Genomic DNA, 22,538 nt, shown 5'->3' with positions numbered 1-22,538 from the left:
CACATTCATCTCGTCTGCTTTCTTTTTCTGAGTTTTCTATTGCTTTTTCCCATTTTACTGAAATAATCTGTTCAGCTTTCCCCCATAGGCGGCGCAAACTAAATGATTATCTGGCAATCATAGCTGAGCTGGCGCTGTCCTATGGGGGCGGGCACTTCTACACCTACCACAAACTGTTTTCTGCTAAATGTGCCGTGCGAGTCGCCCAGTGGAATCAGTGCCCTTACTGGGGTGCACTCGATGCCGATCTCCACAGCAGGATGCAGAAACATTTTGTGTGCCATATCCCGGTCAGTGGCACATTCTACCATGACGTGGTACCCGTCTACCCTTCCATTCCCCCCTGCCCGGATTCAACCCAGGTCAAATCCACCAGCTACGTGCCAAGACCAGCAACCTTCGCTAACGAAGATGTGAGAAGAGCCCCACCTCTCACAAACAGCAGGCAGCCCTGTAACAGTTTCAACACTGCGGGCTGCTTCAGACAGCACTGCAGATATTTACATATCTGCAACTTTTGCGGCGGCGCTCATGCCCGTCACGTATGTCCGGTGTCTAAATCACTTAATAAAAAACAGAAAAATTATTTATCGACTCCTGTGAACATTTTTTGTCTTTCTATCGAATTGCCTCACCACCCGGATGCCGAATTTACTAATTATCTGCTGTCTGGTCTCGAACACGGCTTTAAACCCGGCGTGGAATGCCCGCTCACTCAGTCTACCATTTGTAATAATCTTCAATCCGCACGCGCAGAACCAGAAGTAGTAAATGATCTGATCTAAAAAGAAGTCGAGTCAGGTTTCATGATCGGCCTGTTCGACAACCCCCCTTTCGAAATATTTAGAATCAGCCCCATTGGAGTGGCTACGAGGAAATTCTCCGGTAAAAAGCGTCTTATAATCGATCTATCAGCCCCGCACAATTCCTCGTTACAAAGCATCAATAGCTTGATCCCTCTCAAAGAATTTTCTGCATCAAGTGACTCTCAGAGTCTCAGAGTCTCTCATGTTGTCATATAGTCAGATGGAAAAAACACTGTGCTTCAGTATGTGTAGTAAATGTATTTGAGTGCCTGCACCATTAATTTACACAGAGACATGCAGAACATGCAGGATTAATTCAGGATTCCAATAGTCTTCTTGTGATTTAATATTCACAGACACTTATCCATATTGCGATTTGATTTAAGTGTACCCACCTACTTTGTCACTACGTGACTGTGCGTTATACAATAAATTACGTTTTTAAGAATGGATTCCGCAATTCCGTCCATGTTTTCTGCATCGTGGTTATCATAGGGTTCTAAACATGGTAAAGATATTTCGCTTTTATTTCTTTGGTTCAGACAGACAGCAAATCATAAATTCACATAAGTGCCTTCTGACTTTCTAATGCATGGCCCTTTTACAAACAGGCCTTTGTAGTGCCATGTTAATCTATATTCTATGTGAATCTCAGGACATGCCGCGGTCTCCGTAGTGTTGTGATACTTCCTATTCAAGTAGCAGCAGTGGTGATGAGAGAACGTGCTAGAGAAACAGTTTAGAGAAGAGAAATCAATCTACATATAAAAGATTGTCACAAAGAAATTGTTGGTCACTTTCTAAATAATAAAAGTATAGCTATTAATCTACTAATGATTATATATAAATAAATATTTTTTTACCGGTGCAAATATGTTAGAAATGATGCATCATGATACAAATGCCAACTTGTATCAGATGCACACTTTTTTTAAATTGATGCATCTCATTATTAACTTTTATGAAGACAAGCCGATGCGAATCTATAAATCTTGCCATCCCTAACATGGAGTGAACTAAACCTGTAAAAGCCCTTTTAACCATTCAGGGTTTGACCATTGATTCTTATCCATTTTCATGATACAAAAGTGGTGATACCCGTTTATCTTTATCTTCTGTTAAAAATGGCAAATGCAGAATTCTCTTAAAAGCATTATTTAAGGAGAAAAAAGATTAGGAATTATTATATTCTTGTTTTGACATAAAATTAAAAAATATATATTTTCCCCTCCTTTTTTTTCACATTAATAATTAATACACCATTAGTATCAACCAATTCAAATACAACAATTTTAATCATTACTCACAGAAGCATCTCCAGTTTATAATGTGCATCATCATTCAGATTAGAGAGCAGCTTCACATCTGAGTATCTTAGATTATTTCCAGACAGATTTAGTTCTCTCAGGTGTGAGGGGTTTGATCTCAGAGCTGAAGCCAGAGAAGCGCAACTTTCCTCTGTGACTCCACAATAACTCAACCTGTAGAGAAAAATGACACTCTTCAGTCTCTTAGTTCAAGATCTACAGCTAAGATAAGCAGGGACTTCACAATTAGAAAGAGAGACTCAATCCATGGTACGATTTACAGAAATGACAGAGAAACTCTATTCAGCCATATCTAGACTCCTTGTCTCTGAAGGCCAATAACCACAACCTGGAACTGAGGAAACATGTTCAACAGCAGACTCACAATCCACATGTGTTTGCAAAACAGCTTTTTATCATCTTCACAACACCTCTAAGGAATAACAAGACTCACCTGTATTGTGTTTTGTAACAAGGATTCGTCTCTACATTATAAAGTAGATACATTTCATGATATGTAGATAAAACTCTACAGATGGTCCTACATCCATGTCAGAACTGCTGTAATTATAAATTCACAAGTTCACCTGCCCATTCAGTCTTAGTCATTAATGGTAAACAAACTTGGCTTGCTGTTCTCCCAGGAGGCTTGAACCCAAGGCTTGGCTAGGCTCGATCTCCAAGCTAAACCCACCTAAATCAACCAGTACTATGCAGAGGGAGAATAAGAGAAATATAGTTGGAGGTAGGGAGGAGGAGGGATGCTGGAAGAATTGTTGCTGGGATGACGCAGTGACTGCTGCTTACATACATTCGTAATTAAGATTGATAGGACTGAATTTTTAGGCTCTTCCCAAACATACGTTTGGAGCTACATTTATTTGTGAATATTTTTGTGAGTATTAGTGTGTTTGTGACTTTCAGAGAGATGATTTACCTCAGTATTTCCAATTTACAGTGATGATCCTTCAGTCCAACAGACAGCAGATTCACTCCTGAAGCTCTTAATTTATTTCTAGACAGATCCATTTGTCTCAGGTGTGAGGGGTTTGATCTCAAAGCTGAAGCCAGAGCAGAACAACCTTCATCTGTGACACCACAATTAAACAACCTGTAGAGAACAATGACACTTTCCAGAAAAATCCAGAAAATTTCAGTTGTGGTTGCCAGAATAATTATCTAAAGACAAGTAGCTTTTCCACAAGTTGAGATAAATATATAGACACATATAGAAGGTGCACAGTGTCATGCACACAAATACAAAACACCATCATGGCAACTATATGATACTAAAATAATGGAATAATCATTAATTTAGTTAATTAATTAATTAAATTAATTCAATAACTTATGTTTAATTTAGTTATTAATTTAGGGTTAGGGTTAGACATGAATAAGTTTTAAATGTATTTTTATTTATTTATATATATATATATATATATATATATTATTTTTTTTGTACAGTTAAAACTAAAATTTTTTAACCCTTTCGCACGTAAGTTTCAAATATTCTGTCTGACCCCCCAGCGTGAGTTTTTTAAGGCGACCTTTATTTAGAACGTATCGCTTTATGGTTTCCATGGTGACGCGTCATTGCTTGTTACGTGACACACCGCAGCACTGTATGAATGATGATCTGCTTTCATTTAATTTTTCCTTTTTTATTCAAAATATTCACAAATTTGTTAACTATAGCATGAAATATCTAATATTCCGATTGCCAAATATGTGAAAGTGGATGTGTTTTGCTGTTTAAACACCTTTATAACGTTCGCGTTAGTTGAGCCATATGAGCGATGGGCGCCGTCATGTTACTTTGCACCGCGCAGAGAATCGGATCTGTTGGATTTACAAACCGTGAATTTATCCACTTCTCCCGAAATACATGAAAGTAAGTGTGCCGGTGAACTGGGGAAGAATAGAGTAAGCTTTTAAGTTACTTTCACAATGTATATCTGATATGAATTAAACATGTTGTCAAGTTATAATGGAAAGGGTTGTTATTTCCACTCCTATAGACATCACTGTGTATTTTACAAACTCTAAATATATTGTTTTGTTAGTACTCATGTGCATTTAAATATCTGAAACCTGAAATGAACATTATTTGGTTGAAAACACTGTATGTGATATGAAAAGCGCTGCGCGCGTCCGTCTCTGGTTTAGCGCCAGTTAAAGTGCGCACGCACATTTGAATTTGGCAGTTGATCAAGTAATGCACTGAACGTTCTAATCACACCGGTGTGATCGTACGCTCCTGGGGCCAGTCAAGACTGATCACACCGGTGTGATCGTTCGCCTTAAAGGGTTAAAGTTAATATGTGTATTAATGAGCATTGTACCATCCTCCTATGTTTGGAAAATGTGCATCCTGCAAAAAGAATTGAATATATGTATATATTGTAAAATGTGTAGTATATCTGTAATATTGCTTTCAGAGCAGAAATGTATTAATAAAATCAGTAGTAGTCTAAAATAGAGGCACTGCTGAAAATAACGACCAATGAAATTGTTGATACATTTTCAGTCAGCCTGTGTAAACACAGCACTAATGTGGACCAGCAGAAATTGGGTGTGATACTCATTTATTTGATGAGCAGCCATGTAACAAGCAGGATACACTTTGGTTTGCAAATGATGCACAACTCTAATTTTTAGATAAAACAGAGATAATGCTATTCACTCATATCAAGACTTCTCATCTCTGAGGGTCAGTAACCATCTGGAACTGAGGAACCATGTTCAACAGCAAACTCACAAACCACATGTGTTTGCAAAACAGCTTATGATCACCTTCACAAGATCTTTAAGGAATAACGACACTCACTTGTGTTGTGTTTTGTAACAGGGTTTTGTTCTCCTTTTTACACTTGATTCATTTGCTGACATGTGGATAAATCTCTACAGTTTATCCGAAATCCATGTCAGAACTGCAATAACTATTTGTGAATATTTATTTGTGATGACCATTGTGTGTGTGACTCTCAGAGAGAAGATTTACCACAGTATCTCCAGTTTACAGTGGGGATCCTTCAGTCCATCAGAGAGCAGATCCACTCCTGAGTCTCCTAGTTTATTGTCAGTCAGATTCAGTTCTTTCAGGTGTGAGGGGTTTGATCTCAGAGCTGAAGCCAGAGCAGCACAACCCTCATCTCTGACACCACAATCACTCAACCTGTAGAGAACAATGACACTTCAGTGTCTCAGTTCAGAATCTACAGCACAGATAAGCAGGAACTTCACAATCAGAAAGAGAGACTTAATCCACGGCATAATTAACAGGTCCAGTCTAAGGTGAGCCCCACTTCTACATGGTGTGTGAGGGGCTTCATTTCAGTATAATTAAAAAAAAAAATGTAATACTTTAATATTTTTATGAGTACTGCAAAATTCTGAGAAAACCTGAGAATTAAAGGTGGAATAGGTGACTCTACAAAAATATTTTTTGTTATACTGGTAGAAAGTCTCTTCATATCCTGATAGCAATCACTATGTTAAACGGTCTAAATGTACTTTTTATAAATAAATATCATATGTGGAAGGCATAGACCCTAAAATTGAAAAAAACAATCATTATTTTTGCTGCCTCTTGTGATGCTTTGCCAAGAGCAGCTGTGTGTGTGTGTGTGTGTGTGTGCGTGTGTGTGTGTGTGCGTGTGTGTGTGTGTGTGTGTGTGTGTGTGTGTGTGTGTGTGATCCTGTGTTTTAGAGGAGGCGAGGCTTTGAACAGCAATTTGCAGGGAGGGTGGGATCATATGTGTTCAATGCTAGCAGGCTAACGTTAACATTTCCCAGATCACCTACTGCACCTTTAATGTCCCCCTTTTGAACGAAACATGTACATATATTAGTGCTGTTAATTGACTTAAAAAAAATCACACATTGTTCACATAGTTAATCACGAATAATTGCAAAAAAAACTTTTAATTATTTTTATATTGTAATAATTTCACAGATACTCTTCTAATTAATGTTGAAACAACTTAAAGACAGTTTATTTTAAATATTTTTTTAATGGCATTTGTTTAATGGCTTTTTAAAAATAAAGGCCAGTATCACTGATTTGCTGGTATTGATGTCTCTATGAAATAGATTTTTTAAACATTAATTATTGAAATTCAACATTACAGTATAACTGAAAGCTAATGTACTCAAGTCTTAGTCTTGAGACCGGTATTAAGACCATTTTTTTGAAGATCTTGGTGTTGTCTTGGTCTCGGCCACATTTGGTCTCGGTCTTGTCTTGGTCTCAGTGTCAGGTATGGAAGGACGAGGACTCAAATGCAGGGAAGAGGGCTTTTATTTATAATAAAAAATAAAACAAAAACACAACAAAAACAACCCCGTGGGGGAAAACAGACTTGACTTGACTTGACTTGACAAAAGGAAACACCAGGAAAAATATGACATTCAATGACAACGAACCAGCACAGGACTGCAAACACAAGGAGAATAAATAGGAGAGCAAACAAGGCAGGTAACAAGGGAGGACAGGTGGGGCAAATCAACCAATAATGAGGTAACAAGGTGGGCGGGGTCAAGACAATAGACGTGAGAGCACATGGCACAAAGAAACACATGACAAGCCATGTGCTCACACCAAAACAAAACAAAGACACAAGCACATGGCCAATGAAGACAAATCACAAGCCATGTGCTTACACAAGACGAGACATGAACACGTGACTATGAAAACTCATAAGCCACGTGTTCACACAAAACAAGACAACATGAGAGCACGCAGCCCGTGAAACACCGACTGCGTGCTGCACAAGACAACACCACAACATGAAAGCACGCGGCAGGTGGAAATCACCGCGTGCTACACAAAACATGAGACAAGAGCGCACGGCAAGTGAACATACACAAACCGTGCGCTCACAATAAAGACAGGACTGGGAGCGCGAGTGTCCGAATCCCGACACGAAACCGAAACCAAACTAGACACGAGTGCCGGGATCCGAACGCCACGCTCCCAACATGAAACAAGGCACGCAGACAAGAGAGCGCACAGCCCCGAGAACCCTCGAGACCGTACGCTCACACAAAAACCCGACAAGAACGGGAGTGTCAGAGCTCTGTCACAAAACCAAGAAATAAACAAGACTGAAGTGACAGAACCCTGACACTACCCCCCCTCTAAAGGGACGCCACCTGGCGTCCCTACGAGGGACACAAGACAAACATGACAACATACACGACACAAGACAAAAAACACCAACAAGACAACATGACAGAACATCAGAATACAAAGACAAAGAGGGGAGGGAGGGAGGGGAGCCAAGTCAGCCAGCAAAACAAAAACAGAATGTCTTAAGGAAACCAGGGAGGGACGGGAGGGTTGAGCCAGGGAGGCTCAGGCAGGTCTGGGGTCCCAGCTGAGGGCCAGGGAGGAGCTGGAGGGACAGACCAGGGCGGGACCGGCGGGACAGACCAGGGCGGGACCGGCGGGACAGACCAGGGCGGGACCGGCGGGACAGACCAGGGCGGGACCGGCGGGACAGACCAGGGCGGGACCGGCGGGACCGGCGGGACAGACCAGGGGGGCTTCAGCTGGTCTGGGGTCCTGGCTAAGGACCAGGGCGGTACTGGAGGGACCATCCAGGCAGGCTCCAGCAGGGCAGACAGCTTGGCAGGCGCTGGCAGGGCAGACAGCTTGGCAGGCGGCGGCAGGGCAAGGCGCTCGAGTGGCGCTGGCAGGGCAGACCGCTTAGCTGGCGCCGGCAGGGCAGACCGCTGGGGTGGCGCCGGCAGGGCAAGGCGCTCGGGTGGCGCCGACAGGGCAGACAGCTGGGGTGGCGCCGGCAGGGCAAGGCGCTCGGGTGGCGCCGGCAGGGCAGACAGCTGGGGTGGCGCCGGCAGGGCAAGGCGCTCGGGTGGCGCCGGCGGTGGCGCCGGCAGGACAGACAGCTGGGGTGGCGCCGGCAGGGCAAGGCGCTCGGGTGGCGCCGGCAGGGCAAGGCGCTCGGGTGGCGCCGGCAGGGCAAGGCGCTCGGGTGGCGCCGGCAGGGCAAGGCGCTCGGGTGGCGCCGGCAGGGCAAGGCGCTTTGGCGGCACAAGAATGGCCTCTGGGGTTGGAGCGGGCTCACGGGTTGGACCGGGCTCTGGAGCGGGCTCTGGAGCGGACTCACGGGCTGGAGCGGGCTCTGGAGTGGCCTCCGGGCCATGAGGGACGGAGGAAGCCTTCCTCCTCCTCTTCCTCCTCTTGTGAGGGTGAGGCAGTGGCACTGTGCCTACCTCCTCTGTGGGTGCTGCAGTTTCTTCGGTCAGCTCTGGGGTGGCCTCCGGGCCTGCAGCGGACTCTGGGGAGGTTTCTGGGCCTACAGCAAGCACTGGGGTGGCCTCCGGGCCTACAGCGGGCTCTGGGATCACCAGAATTTCCGAGTCAGAGGAAGCCTTCCTTCTCCTCCTCCGCTTATGTCGGTGAGGCACTGGTGTGGAGATAGCTGCCTCTGAGGAAATAGCAGCATTAACGAACGCCTCTGGGGAGACTGCAGCATTCTTTCCTGGGCAAACAAGAAACTCCACAAAAGCCTCAAAGGTCAGGTGGTCCAGCCCTCTCATCCTCCACCAGTTGAGGGGCTCGTCAAGGGCATAATTAAATAGGTCCTTGAGAGCCGCGTCATTAAATCCCAGTCCCTCTGCAACACTGTGGAATTCCTGTGCAAACCTCCTCAAGTCATTCCCCCGTTGACGGAGGGAGCTCAAAGCTTTGAACTGGAGAATGTTGTCATAAAGAGGGCTGGAGAGGGTGGAAGTTGGTGGATGACACAAGTCCTTCTTCCGCTGAGTCCTCATTTGGCTGGTTCGTTCTGTCAGGTATGGAAGGACGAGGACTCAAATGCAGGGAAGAGGGCTTTTATTTATAATAAAAAATAAAACAAAAACACAACAAAAACAACCCCGTGGGGGAAAACAGACTTGACTTGACTTGACTTGACTTGACAAAAGGAAACACCAGGAAAAATATGACATTCAATGACAACGAACCAGCACAGGACTGCAAACACAAGGAGAATAAATAGGAGAGCAAACAAGGCAGGTAACAAGGGAGGACAGGTGGGGCAAATCAACCAATAATGAGGTAACAAGGTGGGCGGGGTCAAGACAATAGACGTGAGAGCACATGGCACAAAGAAACACATGACAAGCCATGTGCTCACACCAAAACAAAACAAAGACACAAGCACATGGCCAATGAAGACAAATCACAAGCCATGTGCTTACACAAGACGAGACATGAACACGTGACTATGAAAACTCATAAGCCACGTGTTCACACAAAACAAGACAACATGAGAGCACGCAGCCCGTGAAACACCGACTGCGTGCTGCACAAGACAACACCACAACATGAAAGCACGCGGCAGGTGGAAATCACCGCGTGCTACACAAAACATGAGACAAGAGCGCACGGCAAGTGAACATACACAAACCGTGCGCTCACAATAAAGACAGGACTGGGAGCGCGAGTGTCCGAATCCCGACACGAAACCGAAACCAAACTAGACACGAGTGCCGGGATCCGAACGCCACGCTCCCAACATGAAACAAGGCACGCAGACAAGAGAGCGCACAGCCCCGAGAACCCTCGAGACCATACGCTCACACAAAAACCCGACAAGAACGGGAGTGTCAGAGCTCTGTCACAAAACCAAGAAATAAACAAGACTGAAGTGACAGAACCCTGACACTCAGACTAAAAGGACTCGGGATTTTATTTCAAGACCAGTCCAGACCACAACTGCGGGGATATCCCTAAATTACTGTTGCATTGTCTGATTTATTTGTTAACATCAATAATTTGATTGGATGTAAAACTTACTGCTTCAAAAAATGAAATCAATAACTTATTTCTAATTTTATCTATTTTGTTACTGTTGTGCTGGGTCAGAAATCAAAAAGGGACTGTGTCAAAAATGTCACCAAAATTCATACAAATTCCCACAAAATTCAAGATACGATTGCAAAAAAGTATTGTATAAGATCTATAGTATATGATATTCATATTATAACATATGATATAATTAAGCAATATGGCAAGAAAAAAGGTTGTTTTCACAAATATGAGCACAATTGCAAACGTGATATTGATTTTTTACAAATCTTCAATAAACAAAATTTTATTTATGCATTTGTAATTATACCAATTCAGATCTCTGCAGTGTAAAGATAAATTAGTCATTTTAATTGAATGGTAACAGCTCTATATAGTGTCTTATTATTTTAATTGTAATTATTGATTAAAAATAAGACATTTCTCAGGCATCTCTCAGATGAATTTGAGGAGTGCTTGTATGGTCTTGGTCTTGACTCGGTCTCGACTTGCATTGGTCTTGGTCTCGTCTTGGTCTCGACAAACACTGGGCTTGGTCTCAGTTTAGGTGGTCTTAAAGAGTTGTGTGTGTGTGACATACAGACATAACATTCACAGACAGCTTTTTGTGTGTTTTATGGCACTTGAATGGTTTAAAAGCATTTGTGTGAATAAGAGCATGATAATACAATATAATGCTAGCCAAATTATGATGGATAAAATGGACACTGTGTTAATTGCATTAAATATTTTAGTGTGTTAAACTGAAAAAAATAATCATATTAGTTAACACATTAAGTTTGACAGCCCTAATATATATATATATATATATATATATATATATATATAACAATCAAAAGTGTTTCTACATCAGACTACAATTGATTTTAATAATTATATACAATTACCATCCACTTTATTATATCTCTCAGAACTGCCTTAATTCTTCATGACAGAGATTCAACAAGATGCTGGAAACATTCCTCAGAGTTTTTGGTCCATACTGACATGATAGTATCACGCAGTCACTGTAGCTTTATCGGCTGTATATCCATTATACAAATCTCCTGTTCCACCTCATTCCAAAGCTGTAGGCCATTTGAGTTCAGTGAACTCATCATCATGTTCAAGAAACCAGTTTGAGATGATTTGAGCTTTGTGACATGGAACGTTATCTTACATCAGAAGATGGTACATTGTGGTCATAAAGGCATGGACATGGTCACCAACAATACTCAGGTAGGCTGAGGCTTTTAAACGATGCTTAATTGGTACTAAAGGGCCAAAGTGTGCCAAGAAAATATCCCTCACACCATTACACTACCAGCAGTAGCCCAAACTATTAATACAATGCAGGATGGATCTATGCTTTCATGTGGCTTACGCCAAATTCTGACCCATTTGAATATCACAGCAGAAATTGAGACTCATCCGACCAGTAAACATTTTTCCAATCTTCTATTGTCCAATCTTGGTGAGCCAGTGTGAATTGTAGCCTCAATTTCCTGTTCTTAGCTGATAGGAGAGGCACCGGTGTATCTTCTACTGCTGTAGCCCATCTGCTTCAAGGTTCTACGTTTTGTGCATTTAGAGATGCTCTTCTGCAGACCTCTGTTGTAACGAGTGGTTACTGAGTTACAGTTGCCTTTCTATTATCTGAAACCAGTCTTTGCATTCTCTTCTAAACTCTGGCATCAACAAGGCATTTTCATAAAGAGAACTGCTGCTTACTGGACCATTCTCTGTAAACATTAGAGATGGTTTGCATGAAAATCAGAGTAGAAATACCAGCCCGTCTGGCACCAACAACCATGCCACGGTCAAAGTCACTTAAATCACCTATCTTTGCCCTTCTGATGCTCAGTTTGAACTTTAGCAGATCATCTTGACTATGTCTACATGCTGCCATGTGATTGGCTGATTAGCTATTTGCATTAACAAGCAGTTGAACAGGTGTACCTAATAAAGTTGCCAGTGTGTGTATATAATTATTCAAATCAATAGTAGTCTCAAGTATACACACTTTTGAAAGTAATGACCAACAAAATTGGTCTCAAATTTTAAGTCGGCCTGTGTAAACAGCACTGATGTGAACTCGCAGAAATTGAGTGTGAGACTCCCAGATATATTTGATAAGCAGCTGTGTAACAAGCAGGATAATGAACAGTCAGTCTCCACTTTTCCACATTGGTTTGCAAATGTTACATAATGATATATTTTTCAGATAAGATAAATATAACTGATATCTGGAGAGAAATGCAATTCAGAAATGCAGTTCAACCATATTTAGACTCCTCGTCTCTAAAAGCCAATAACCAACTGGAACTAACAAACTCACAAACCACATGCATTTGTAAAACAGCTTATCACCTTCATAACATCTCTAAGGCATAATCACTTGTGTTGTGCTTTGTAACAGGGTTTTGTCTCTCCTTTTTACACTTGGTGCATTCCTGATACATAGATAAAACTCTACATATGATCCTACATCCATGTCAGAACAGCTATAATTATGAATTATTAGTATTTCTTTGTGAGTACCAGTGTGCAAGACTTTCAGAGAGATGATTTACCTCAGTATCTCCAGTTTCCAGTGAGGATCCTTCAGCCCATCAGAAAGCAGATTCACTCCTGAGTCTCCTAGTTGATTTCCAGACAGATCCAGCTCTCTCAGGTGTGAGGGGTTTGATCTCAGAGCTGAAGCCAGAGCAAAACAACATTCATCTGTGACTCCACAATCACTCAATCTGTAGAGAACAATGACACTCTTCAGTCTCTCAATTCAGAAGCTCAGATAAGCACAAACTTCATTATCAGAAAGAAAGACTTAATCCACTGCATGATTAACAGGTCCAGTCTAATGTGCAGACCAACTTCTACATGGTGCTTGAGGGCCTTTATTTCGATATAATTAAAATATCAAAATCAACATTTTTTTATTTGACTGTACAAAAAATCCTTAGCACATCTGTTTATGAAAACAAAGACTGAAAAAACAAATACTGAAAAACTTCTGTGAGATATGAATCAGAAAATATTGTACATTAAGTGTTATTTGAAAATTAACATTTATTGCTGATATTATTGGATATTCAAGTGAGATTCTCAATTAATTCATTTAATGTAAGCCCAAATGCTCAGTGACTGAGGTTAACAATTATTGTATTTAATTGTACAACACAATCATAACAATGTACAGTACAAACAATATCTTAATTTCATAATGTCGTTAAACTTAATATTGTTAACCACAAAGTCACAAGAGAATGCGTACAACGTGATGGTACGATGTGATGCTGCTCATCTGGTGTGCCTTAAGAATGCAATGGTTGGTAATTTTAACCCACTCTAGCTAGAACATGTTGGGTGCACAAATTTATTAAATGCCAATCACAGTTGTTTTATTATATTCTTATTGTGGTACTGTTATTTCAGGGAAGGAATAATGACAAAACTGAAAGCCAGGACACTGCTTACATCTTGCAGGACATCAAAATACCTTATTTTTGAATGCAGAGATGAACTATTTTGAAGAGATATTGGCCTATAGTTTTTTTTGTTTTGTTTTTTTAAGAAATGCTGGGTTTAGAGTGGATTTCATAAGCAGTGGGGGTATCAAAGCCTGCTTAAATGCTGTGGGAAAGGTACTTATGTGTAGAGATGTGCTGATGATGTGAGTGAGTTCAGGTACAACTGAAGAAGAAATGGCTCGAAGAAGATGAGTAGGGATAGGATCAAGCAGACAGATAGTAGGCTGATTGGAAAGGAAGAGTTTGTGACTCTGCCTCTGAGAGAAAGGAGAAGGAGGAGAGAGTGTGTGTGTGTTTGCTGTTGGCATATGTTTGTCAGTTTGTGGTGTGGAGAACTGGCCACTGATGGTTGTTGTTTTATGAAGAATGTGGCAAAGTCATCAGCTATAGAGTTGATAAAGGAGAGGGAGGAGAACACAGGAGAGAGGAAAACGTTTCAAAAAGCATGCAAGAGTCAGAAGAATTGTTAATTTAGTTGTGGCAGCATGTCATTTTAGCAGTGAAGGCATTAGCAGAGAAAGAAGAGAGGAGTGACTGATACAATCTAAGGTCAGTAGGGTCTTTAGATTTGTGCCACACCCTCTCTGTAGCCCTGAGTTTTGAACAATGCTCATGGAGAACATCAGATAGCCAGGGGGCAGAGGGGGTAGCACAGGCTGGCCCAGGCTGATCTGGATGAGAGGAGGGCAAATTCAAGTTTAAAATGGCCATGAGCCCTCTTACATTTAATGAAAAGATAATAAAATTTAATCATTTCTGAGGGCCTAGTTTTTTCACCTTTGTGTTTCAGGTTTTAATCAGTCTCTTCTGGTAGAAGGTTTTCTAGATGGTGCTATCACAAACTATAGCTCTAGAAATGTGGTCTTAGAACTGCAGCCTCTGGTACTGCAGGAATATATTATTGGCTTGAGGGTGTTCAATATTATTCAATATCATTTTATTATTAATTGTAAATTGTAAATAAATTGTATAATATATACTTTATCTGTAATATTGCTTTCTCTCTATAGATGGATAAAACTAATGATGAATCCTACATCCATGTTAGAACAGCTACAACTATAAACTATTTGTGAATATTTCTTTGTGAGCTACAGTGTTTGTGACTCTCAGAGAGATAATTTACCTCAGTATCTCCAGTTTACAGTGAGCATCCTTCAGTCCATCAGAAAGCAGATTCATTCTGGTGTCTCCTAGATTATTTAATGACAGATCCAGTTCTCTCAGGTGTGAAGGGTTTGATCTAAGAGCTGAAGCCAGACCAGCACAACCTTCATCTGTCACACCGCAATTAATCAATCTGCAGAGAAAAATGACACTCTTCAGTCTCTCAGTTCAGGATCTACAGCTCAGATAAGCAGGAACTTACAATCTGAAAGAGAGACAATCCATGACATGATTAACAGGTCCAGTCTATGGTGAAACCTGCTTCTACATGGTGCTTGAGGAGGTTAATTTCAATGTAATTAAAATATCAGAATTTTCTTCTTCTTTTTTTTTTTTTTTTTTTTTTTTTTGTGAGTACCCCAAAAATCTTCAAGACATCTGTATATAAAAAAATACAGGAAAAAGACATGATTCAACATATATTGTAAATGTTGGTTAGTATTTGTATATTATTAATATATATATTTTTTATTGATAGATGATCCAGGCTACAGATTTCCCACATAGCTGTGCTAAATTTATTGGTAATGCTTTACAATAAGGTTTCATTAGTTAACATTAGTTAACTACTTTAGTTAACATGAACTAAGAATGAACAATACTACAGCATTTATTAATCTTCATTAAAGTTAATTTCAACATTTAATAATTATTATCAAAAGATTAAAATCAAAAGATGTATTTGGTAACATTAGTTCATGCACTGAACTAATAAGAACAAACAATGAACAACTGTATTTTTATTTACTAACATTAACAAAGATAAATACATAGTGTAACAAATGTATTTATTATTGTTAGTTCATGTTATTTAATACATTAGTTACTGTTAACAAATGAAACTGGTTACACTTTATTTAAAGGTGTCCATGTTACAGTGTGAATATGAATTTAAGTACTGTGTAATAATAATTAACTACATGTACACATTATAGAGTTAGGATTAGGGTTGGGATTTGGTTTAGTGTTAGTTGTATGTAAATATGCATAATTTGTAATTATTACTACAGTAACTACATGTAACGTGTAACAAAGCACACTGTAAAATAAAGTGTTACCATGAAACCTAATTGTAAAGTGTTATCAGTTTATCTTATATTTCTTCTCATTTAATAAGATCATTTATATTTAAATCAATGTATCATGTGCATTTATCATTTATTTAGTAAGTATTTGTGTAATAAGCAGGATAAAGTACAGTCGGTCTCCACTTTGCATCAGTGTCCAGGGTCATTATCTGCCATATTTAATGAATAAAACTATCTCTCTAGATATATCTACACTAGTGTTGTCATGATACTGTAATTTCTAACTTTGATTTGCCACATCAAAGGTTTAAAATTTGAATATCTATGTTCATTTATTTTTAAGCATAGTCAAAGCATTTTCAAAAGGAACTCTGAGATTCCTCAAGCCTGACAGTTCTTATTATATAATAATATTTCTAAGGCATAAATATATTACTATTGTATTGCAACTGCACTTTACAATAAAACATATATATATATATATATATATATATATATATATATATATATATATATATATATATATATATATATATATATATATATATATATATATATATATATATATTATATTTTTACTACTTAATTTCTTCACTTGCAAGAGTTTTTATTTAAGCAGAAAACTGCTTAGAAAATATGTAATGAAAATGTAAGCACCATTTTAATGTCAAGGGCCAGAGTCAGCCTAACTATACAGAATATATTGTAATATAAAATAATATAGCAATGTATTAATGCTGCAGTGTCTTTATGTCATTCTTCATTTATTAATAAATTATTATTTTTTTTATTTTAACCTTAATTTATGATTATCCCAGGTCACGTAGGATTGTTTAAGCATTAAACTCATGCACAAGACAGGGATGTTGTTCCCTCAACATAGAATCTCAAGGCCTCAACTTCACATCATGTGACCATGACATAAAGATGTCATTACCTTGACAAAACAATCTGGGGTCCTCAAAAAAAATATTTGCACAATACTTGCACTTGTGGTCTTGGCCACCTGAGAGCGCTGTCCCAGGTATGATCAATGCCAAAGCTCAGTGCCCTTAATGCACTAAACCCACAATGGTTCTAATACTGTTTCAGAGCAGTATTTGAGGCTAAATGTATCCCATCATCCATCACGTTCAGGAACTCACATGGCCCGAACACGCAAAATGTTAAGAAAAACCTTCCAGGTGCTTTGTTGGCCCCTGGGCCTTTGCCAGTGATAATCCACACCTGCTGCCAGCAATGAAATGGGTGAAAATACCCCCCTTTTGTTGCTTTAGTAAAAAAAAGCACATGCTAAAATCATACATGTGATCATGTTTTATCAGAGTAGTAATTATTGTCAGTGTGACTTACTGAACTGATCTGGATTCTTTAACCACAGGTAGCAGCTTCTGAAGAACTTCATTTGCTGTATTTTGTGCTCCAATAAACTGATTTAGATCAAAAACATCCATCTTCTGCTCTGATGTCAGCAAAACATAAACCAGAGCTGACCACTGTGAAGAGGAGAGTTTGGTTTCTCCTATTTTTCCAGATCTCAGATAATCTTGGATCTCCTGCATCAGTGAATCATCACCCAGTTCATTCAGACAGTGGAACAGATTGAGGAATTTCTCTGGAGAGGGATTCTCCCTGATCTTCTGTTTGTTGTACTCAAATGTTTCCTCTTTGTTGTAGGAGCAGCTTCCTGTTTGTGTCAGTAGTTCTCGTAAAATAATCTGATTGGACTCCAAGGAGAGACCCAGAAGAAAATGCAGGAAAAGGTCCAGATGTCCATTCTTACTCTGGAAAGCCTCAGTCACAGCTCTCTGATGCAGCTCATATAATGACGCATATTTCTTCCGGTTAAAATATTCAGAGAAAAAATGTTTGGTTTGGTCAAACACATTTCTGTTCTTGATTTTAAAAGAGAGATGAGCATATAAAGCTGCTAGATGTTCCTGAATGCTCAGATGAACAAAGCAGAAGACTTTCCCCTGATACAAGCCAAACTCCTCTCTGAAGATCTGAGTGCACAATCCTGAGTACACTGATGCTTCTTTCACATCAATGCCACACTCTCTCAGGTCTTCTTCATAGAAGATCAGGTTGCCTTTCACAAGCTGCTTAAAAGCCAGTTTCCCCAGTTTAACAATCATGTTTTCATCTTTCACTTTCTTCTCATAGTCCTTTTCATGCTTGATGTTGGTCTGAAGGATCAGGAAGTGTGTGTACATTTGAGTGAGAGTCCTGGGAATCTCTCCACTCTCTGCTTCACTCAACATCTTCTCTAGAACAGTGGCTGAGATCCAGCTGAAGACTGGGATGTGGCACATGATGTAGAGGCTCCTTGATGACTTCAGGTGTGTGATGATTGTATTGGCTAGACTCTGATCACTGATTCTCTTCCTGAAGTATTCCTCCTTCTGTGGCTCGTTGAAGCCTCGTACCTCTGTCACTCGATGGACACACTCAGAGGGGACGAGATCAGCTGCTGCTTGTCTGGAGGTGATCCAGATGAGAGCAGAGGGAAGAAGACTCCCCTCAATGAGGTTCGTCAGCAATATGTCCACTGAGGCTGATTTAGATACATTACACAGTTTTAATTTTCTCTTAAAGTTCAGAGACAGACGACACTCATCCAGACCATCAAAAATGAACAACACTTTATATTCATCACTAAATGGTTTCATTTCTTTGATTTCAGGGAAAAAGACATGAAGAAGATCTGAAAGATTGAGTGTTTTGTCCTTCATCAAGTTGAGCTCTCTAAAAGGAAGTGGAAATATGAGCTGGACATCCAAATTCTCTTTCCCTTCAGCCCAGTCAACAATGAACTTCTGCACAGAAACTGTTTTTCCAATGCCAGCGACTCCCTTTGTCAGCACAGTTCTGATGGTTTTGTCTTGTCCAGGTAAAGGTCTAAAGATGTCATTGCATTTGATTGGTGTGTCCTCTGTTGCTGCTCTCCTGGATTGTGTCTCAATCTGTCTCACCTCATGCTCTTTATTGACCTCTTCACTTTCACTCTCTGTGATGTAGAGCTCCGTGTAGATCTCATTCAGGAGTGTTGGGTTTCCCTGCTTTACTGTTCCTTCATACAGACACTGAAACTTCTTCAACAGATTTGATTCGAATCCACTTTTGATCAGTTGAGAGTAATGACTGAAAGAATAAAATAATAGAATACAGCATTAATTTTTTAATTTTAATTTTTAAATTTAACCACAGAACCACCAAAAAAAAAAACAATTTTTTGAACCACCTCTACAAGCCATACTGACAGTGAGATTCTGAATGTTTGAGAGTTTGAGTTTGAGAGTGCTTTACGAAACAATAAGTTACTTTTGAACAAGTATCAGTATCAGTAGTCCAAAGCATGAATCTAAAATTCAAATCGTGGACACACAGCTTTATGGACACAAAGATTCATGGACACACAGCTAGGCTCCAGTGGTTTTAAGCTCTGCCTGCGCAATTGACTATAACTGAACAGAGACAACAAAGAGACAGACAAGAATTCATTTAGTTGATTTCACAAGGATAGAATGATTTTCTATGTGAATTGTCTGTCCATGTAGTTCAGTGCTTCCCAAACCTGTACTGGGAGATGAGGCCTCCAGGAGAAGATCAGGAAGCACTGATCTAGCCTATGTGTGTTAAACTTCGGCAAAATTTGCCACATGGAGTCAGGGGAGGAGTTGAAAACAGAGCCCTCAAGCTGGACAATTTGTCTGTCCCGTAGTGAGAATTGCACAATGTCTGCTTTCTTTATCACTTAGAGATATCATTTTTAATAAAAGTTTCAAACATTTATTTGCAGCAATCAGAGCATGTATTGTGTATTACAGTGCCTGCGTGTGCAAGAATAAAGTTCAACATAAGCCTTTACTATTTAAATAACAATAAAAAGGGTCAATAGCTTGTTTGTGAGGCCAGGAAGTAAAAGGCAGAATGGACGAGATGGAAGAAAGTCCTTAATTTACTGGTTTAGACACTATTACAAGAGAGGTATAAACAGAAAATCACAACATATGTATAAAGAGGAGCGATTTTTCTCATGAATTGGAATATTTGCCTGTCAACGAGACTGTAAGTAACTTCTCCAGTGCCTGGTTGCGTAAAGCAAGTTTTTCCATAAAGTGTGAGACTTAAGGCGTGATTTCCCCTTACCTATGGGAATGACTTAGCCTTTGTCAAAGTCTCTGATATAATCCCTTAAACAGTTATCTAAAGGCATCTTTACACAACCGAGTTAAGCCGGGTCTATACCTTCTCAAAATTCTGTGTAAAGACGCAATGCCACATAAAATAAGACCAGATCTGACCCACCTCAGCCCCTAGTATCAAAGGCGACTCCAATACTTTTTTGGTTCAGTGTAAATGAATGCAAGCTTGTGCGGCACAATATCATGACAACCAAAAGCACACCTGTCAGCTCAGGCCGTGCGAGAATCAAAAAGCGGGAGACAAAACATATAGATCTCGCTTCATATTGTTTTAGGCACATCAAATAATGTCTACCAACAAGAGACAGTGAAGTAAAAGAGTTCTGTACTCACACTGTGAAGTCTCCATTTGTAATTTTCTTTTGCAGATCAACGCGCTGCTACATTTCTATTTCACCTGGTGACATCTGCTGTCCTGCCTGTATTGCTAAGGCTAGCATTAATGTTTGCTTGTTGTCCCTGCTCCAAAGTGACCTTCTGGCTCTTTGAAAAAATGTTCACCTCTTTTAATCCTGCGATGATGTACCCGATGTAATAATTCATAATTTCTTTGTAGTGATTCTTCCAGTGAATTTCTGTGTAAATGCATTTATGCCACATCAGAGCAGCATTAAACAGTCTGTGTAAATGCAAACTTTTGTGTTTTTTTCCTGCTTCAGATTTGGTTTCTGTGCTGTCTTTGCTGATGCCTTAAGGGAAAATGCTTAGTGTTTACAACACAGCTATTTCATGATTGTTTCATGATGGATTTCAAGCATGAAACATCTTTGTAATCAGAGCTTGTGCAGAAGCTCTGGAAAAAGCTCTGATGGCTGACCCTATTGTCTGCCCTCTAATCGCTCTCGTTGTACTTAAGACATTCGTCTCAGTGACATGCCGTCTGCAGCGTCTCATGTCAAAATATCTAACCAAGAGGCACTGCTTAAAGTCAGACCCCGATCAGTCTGTGCAGCACTACATGAAGTCGAAGACACTTATTATATACAGAAATGTTGTACCTCAGATTAGTTGATGTGTGTTTTCCCTTCAGTTTTATTATGTTGACTATAGACTGGTCAGTCTTCATGGACACACAGCTGGGCTCTGGTGACTTTGATCTCTCCCTGTGGAATCGACTGAAAAAGAATATAAACATTAAAATAGAGATAACCGATTAGAAAAAAACTCACACGGAGACTCTATCTATCTATCTATCTATCTAGACAGAAATGTTGTACCTCAGATTAGTTGATGTCTGTTTTCCCTTAAATGTTATTAGGTTGTCTATAGACTGGTCACTCTTCATGGACACACAGCTGGGCTCCAGTGAGTTTGATCTCTCCCTGTGGTATCCACATTAACAGACACATTTGAATAGAGAACAGAATATAGACAAGAATTAATTTGGTTGATTTGGCACGTAGACAAACCTTACATAAAGTATCTATCTATCTAGACAGAAATGTTGTACCTCAGATCAGTTGATGTGTGTTTTCCCTTAAATTTTATTATGTTGACCATAGACTGGTCACTCTTCATGGACACACAGCTGGGCTCTGGTGAGTTTGATCTCTCCCTGTGGAATCAAATGTAATAGAATATAAGCATTAGAATAGAGAAAACAGAATAGAGTTAATAATGTATACAATTGATTTTACGTAAAAAAAAAAAACTCTGATTGTCTATCTATCTATCTATCTAGACAGAAATATTGTACCTTAGATCAGTTGTGTGTTTTCCCTTAAATTTTATTATGTTGACCATAGACTGGTCACTCTTCATGGACACACAGCTGGGCTCTGGTGAGTTTGATCTCTCCCTGTGGAATCGACTTTAATAGAATTTAAACATTAGAATAGAAATAACAGAATAGAGTTAAGAATGCATATGGTTGATTTTACATGAAAATAATTAAACTTCACATGGGAGAATCTATCTATCAATTTCACTATCTATCTAGTACCTCAGGTCAGTTGTGTTTTTTCCCTTAAATTTTATAATGTTGACCATAGACTGGTCACTCTTCACCGACACACAGCTAGACTACAGTGGGTTTGATCTGTGACATTGACATTAATAGAGCAGAGATAGCAGAATAGATTTTAAATATAGACGAACCTCACATAGAGAATCTTGTATAAGGAAAGCTTTTGGTTGAAGATTGTTGACATTGCATAAGGAAAATGTCACCCAGTTTATATATACACACTCTCAGGGTCCTAACTATATCTCAGCACAAGAATATGAGAGAACCATTTAGAACACCTTAACGTCCATTGCAAACACCCAGAATACCCGTCATGTGACATACAATGCATTTTCTATAACATCATGATCACAAGGATTTTAAAGTACCTGCATCTTAGAGAAAAATCTCCATCGCTGAACGCTTGTGTGTCCTCCATGATTCATTTATTCTTCATGAAGCTGTACAAGTAAGACTGATGAGTCACACTGACATATGAAAAGAATTCTTTATAGAACAGTGCAACTTTACCATTTATATAAATCATAGGCCTACCATGCAACCAAAACATGACAAACAATTTTAGGTTAATTACCATACCAAACTGCAACTTCAAGAACATTTTTTAATGTATATATACTGTATATACACCAATCAGGCATAACATTATGACAACGTTCCTAATATTGTGTTTGTCCCCCTTTTGCTGCCAAAACAGCCCTGACCCGTCG

General features: G+C 39.6%; 1 protein-coding gene across 1 annotated transcript; it reads right to left on the bottom strand.

Moving 5' to 3' along the window:
• Window positions 1-2,109: 2,109 nt before the first annotated feature.
• On the bottom strand, window positions 2,110-21,421 carry LOC137037541 (NACHT, LRR and PYD domains-containing protein 3-like). Its single transcript, XM_067411589.1, has 8 exons — window positions 21,313-21,421; window positions 21,080-21,184; window positions 20,861-20,977; window positions 17,008-18,798; window positions 14,586-14,759; window positions 5,115-5,288; window positions 3,051-3,224; window positions 2,110-2,287 (listed from the first exon to the last, which is right to left on the bottom strand). Exons 1-8 carry the CDS (start codon window positions 21,378-21,380, stop codon window positions 2,110-2,112), a joined length of 2,781 nt encoding a protein of 926 aa, XP_067267690.1. The 5' UTR covers window positions 21,381-21,421.
• Between the last annotated feature and the right edge of the window lie 1,117 nt (window positions 21,422-22,538).

Source organism: Chanodichthys erythropterus, chromosome 15 (genome assembly GCF_024489055.1).
Source record: "Chanodichthys erythropterus isolate Z2021 chromosome 15, ASM2448905v1, whole genome shotgun sequence".
Classification (NCBI taxonomy): Eukaryota; Metazoa; Chordata; class Actinopteri; order Cypriniformes; family Xenocyprididae; genus Chanodichthys; species Chanodichthys erythropterus.
The sequence above is the reverse complement of the archived record's forward strand: the minus strand, read 5'-3'. Positions and strand labels throughout refer to the sequence as shown.

Excerpts from the sequence above, each read along its gene's own strand:
- LOC137037541 (XM_067411589.1), bottom strand. The coding sequence starts at position 21,380 with ATGAAGAGTGACCAGTCTATGGTCAACATAATAAAATTTAAGGGAAAA. Across the intron at positions 5,289-14,585 it reads TGTAAACTGGAGATACTGAG|GTTGAGTGATTGTGGTGTCA; the intron begins GTAAATTATCTC and ends TGTTCTCTACAG. Across the intron at positions 2,288-3,050 it reads TGTAAATTGGAAATACTGAG|GTTGAGTTATTGTGGAGTCA; the intron begins GTAAATCATCTC and ends TTTTCTCTACAG.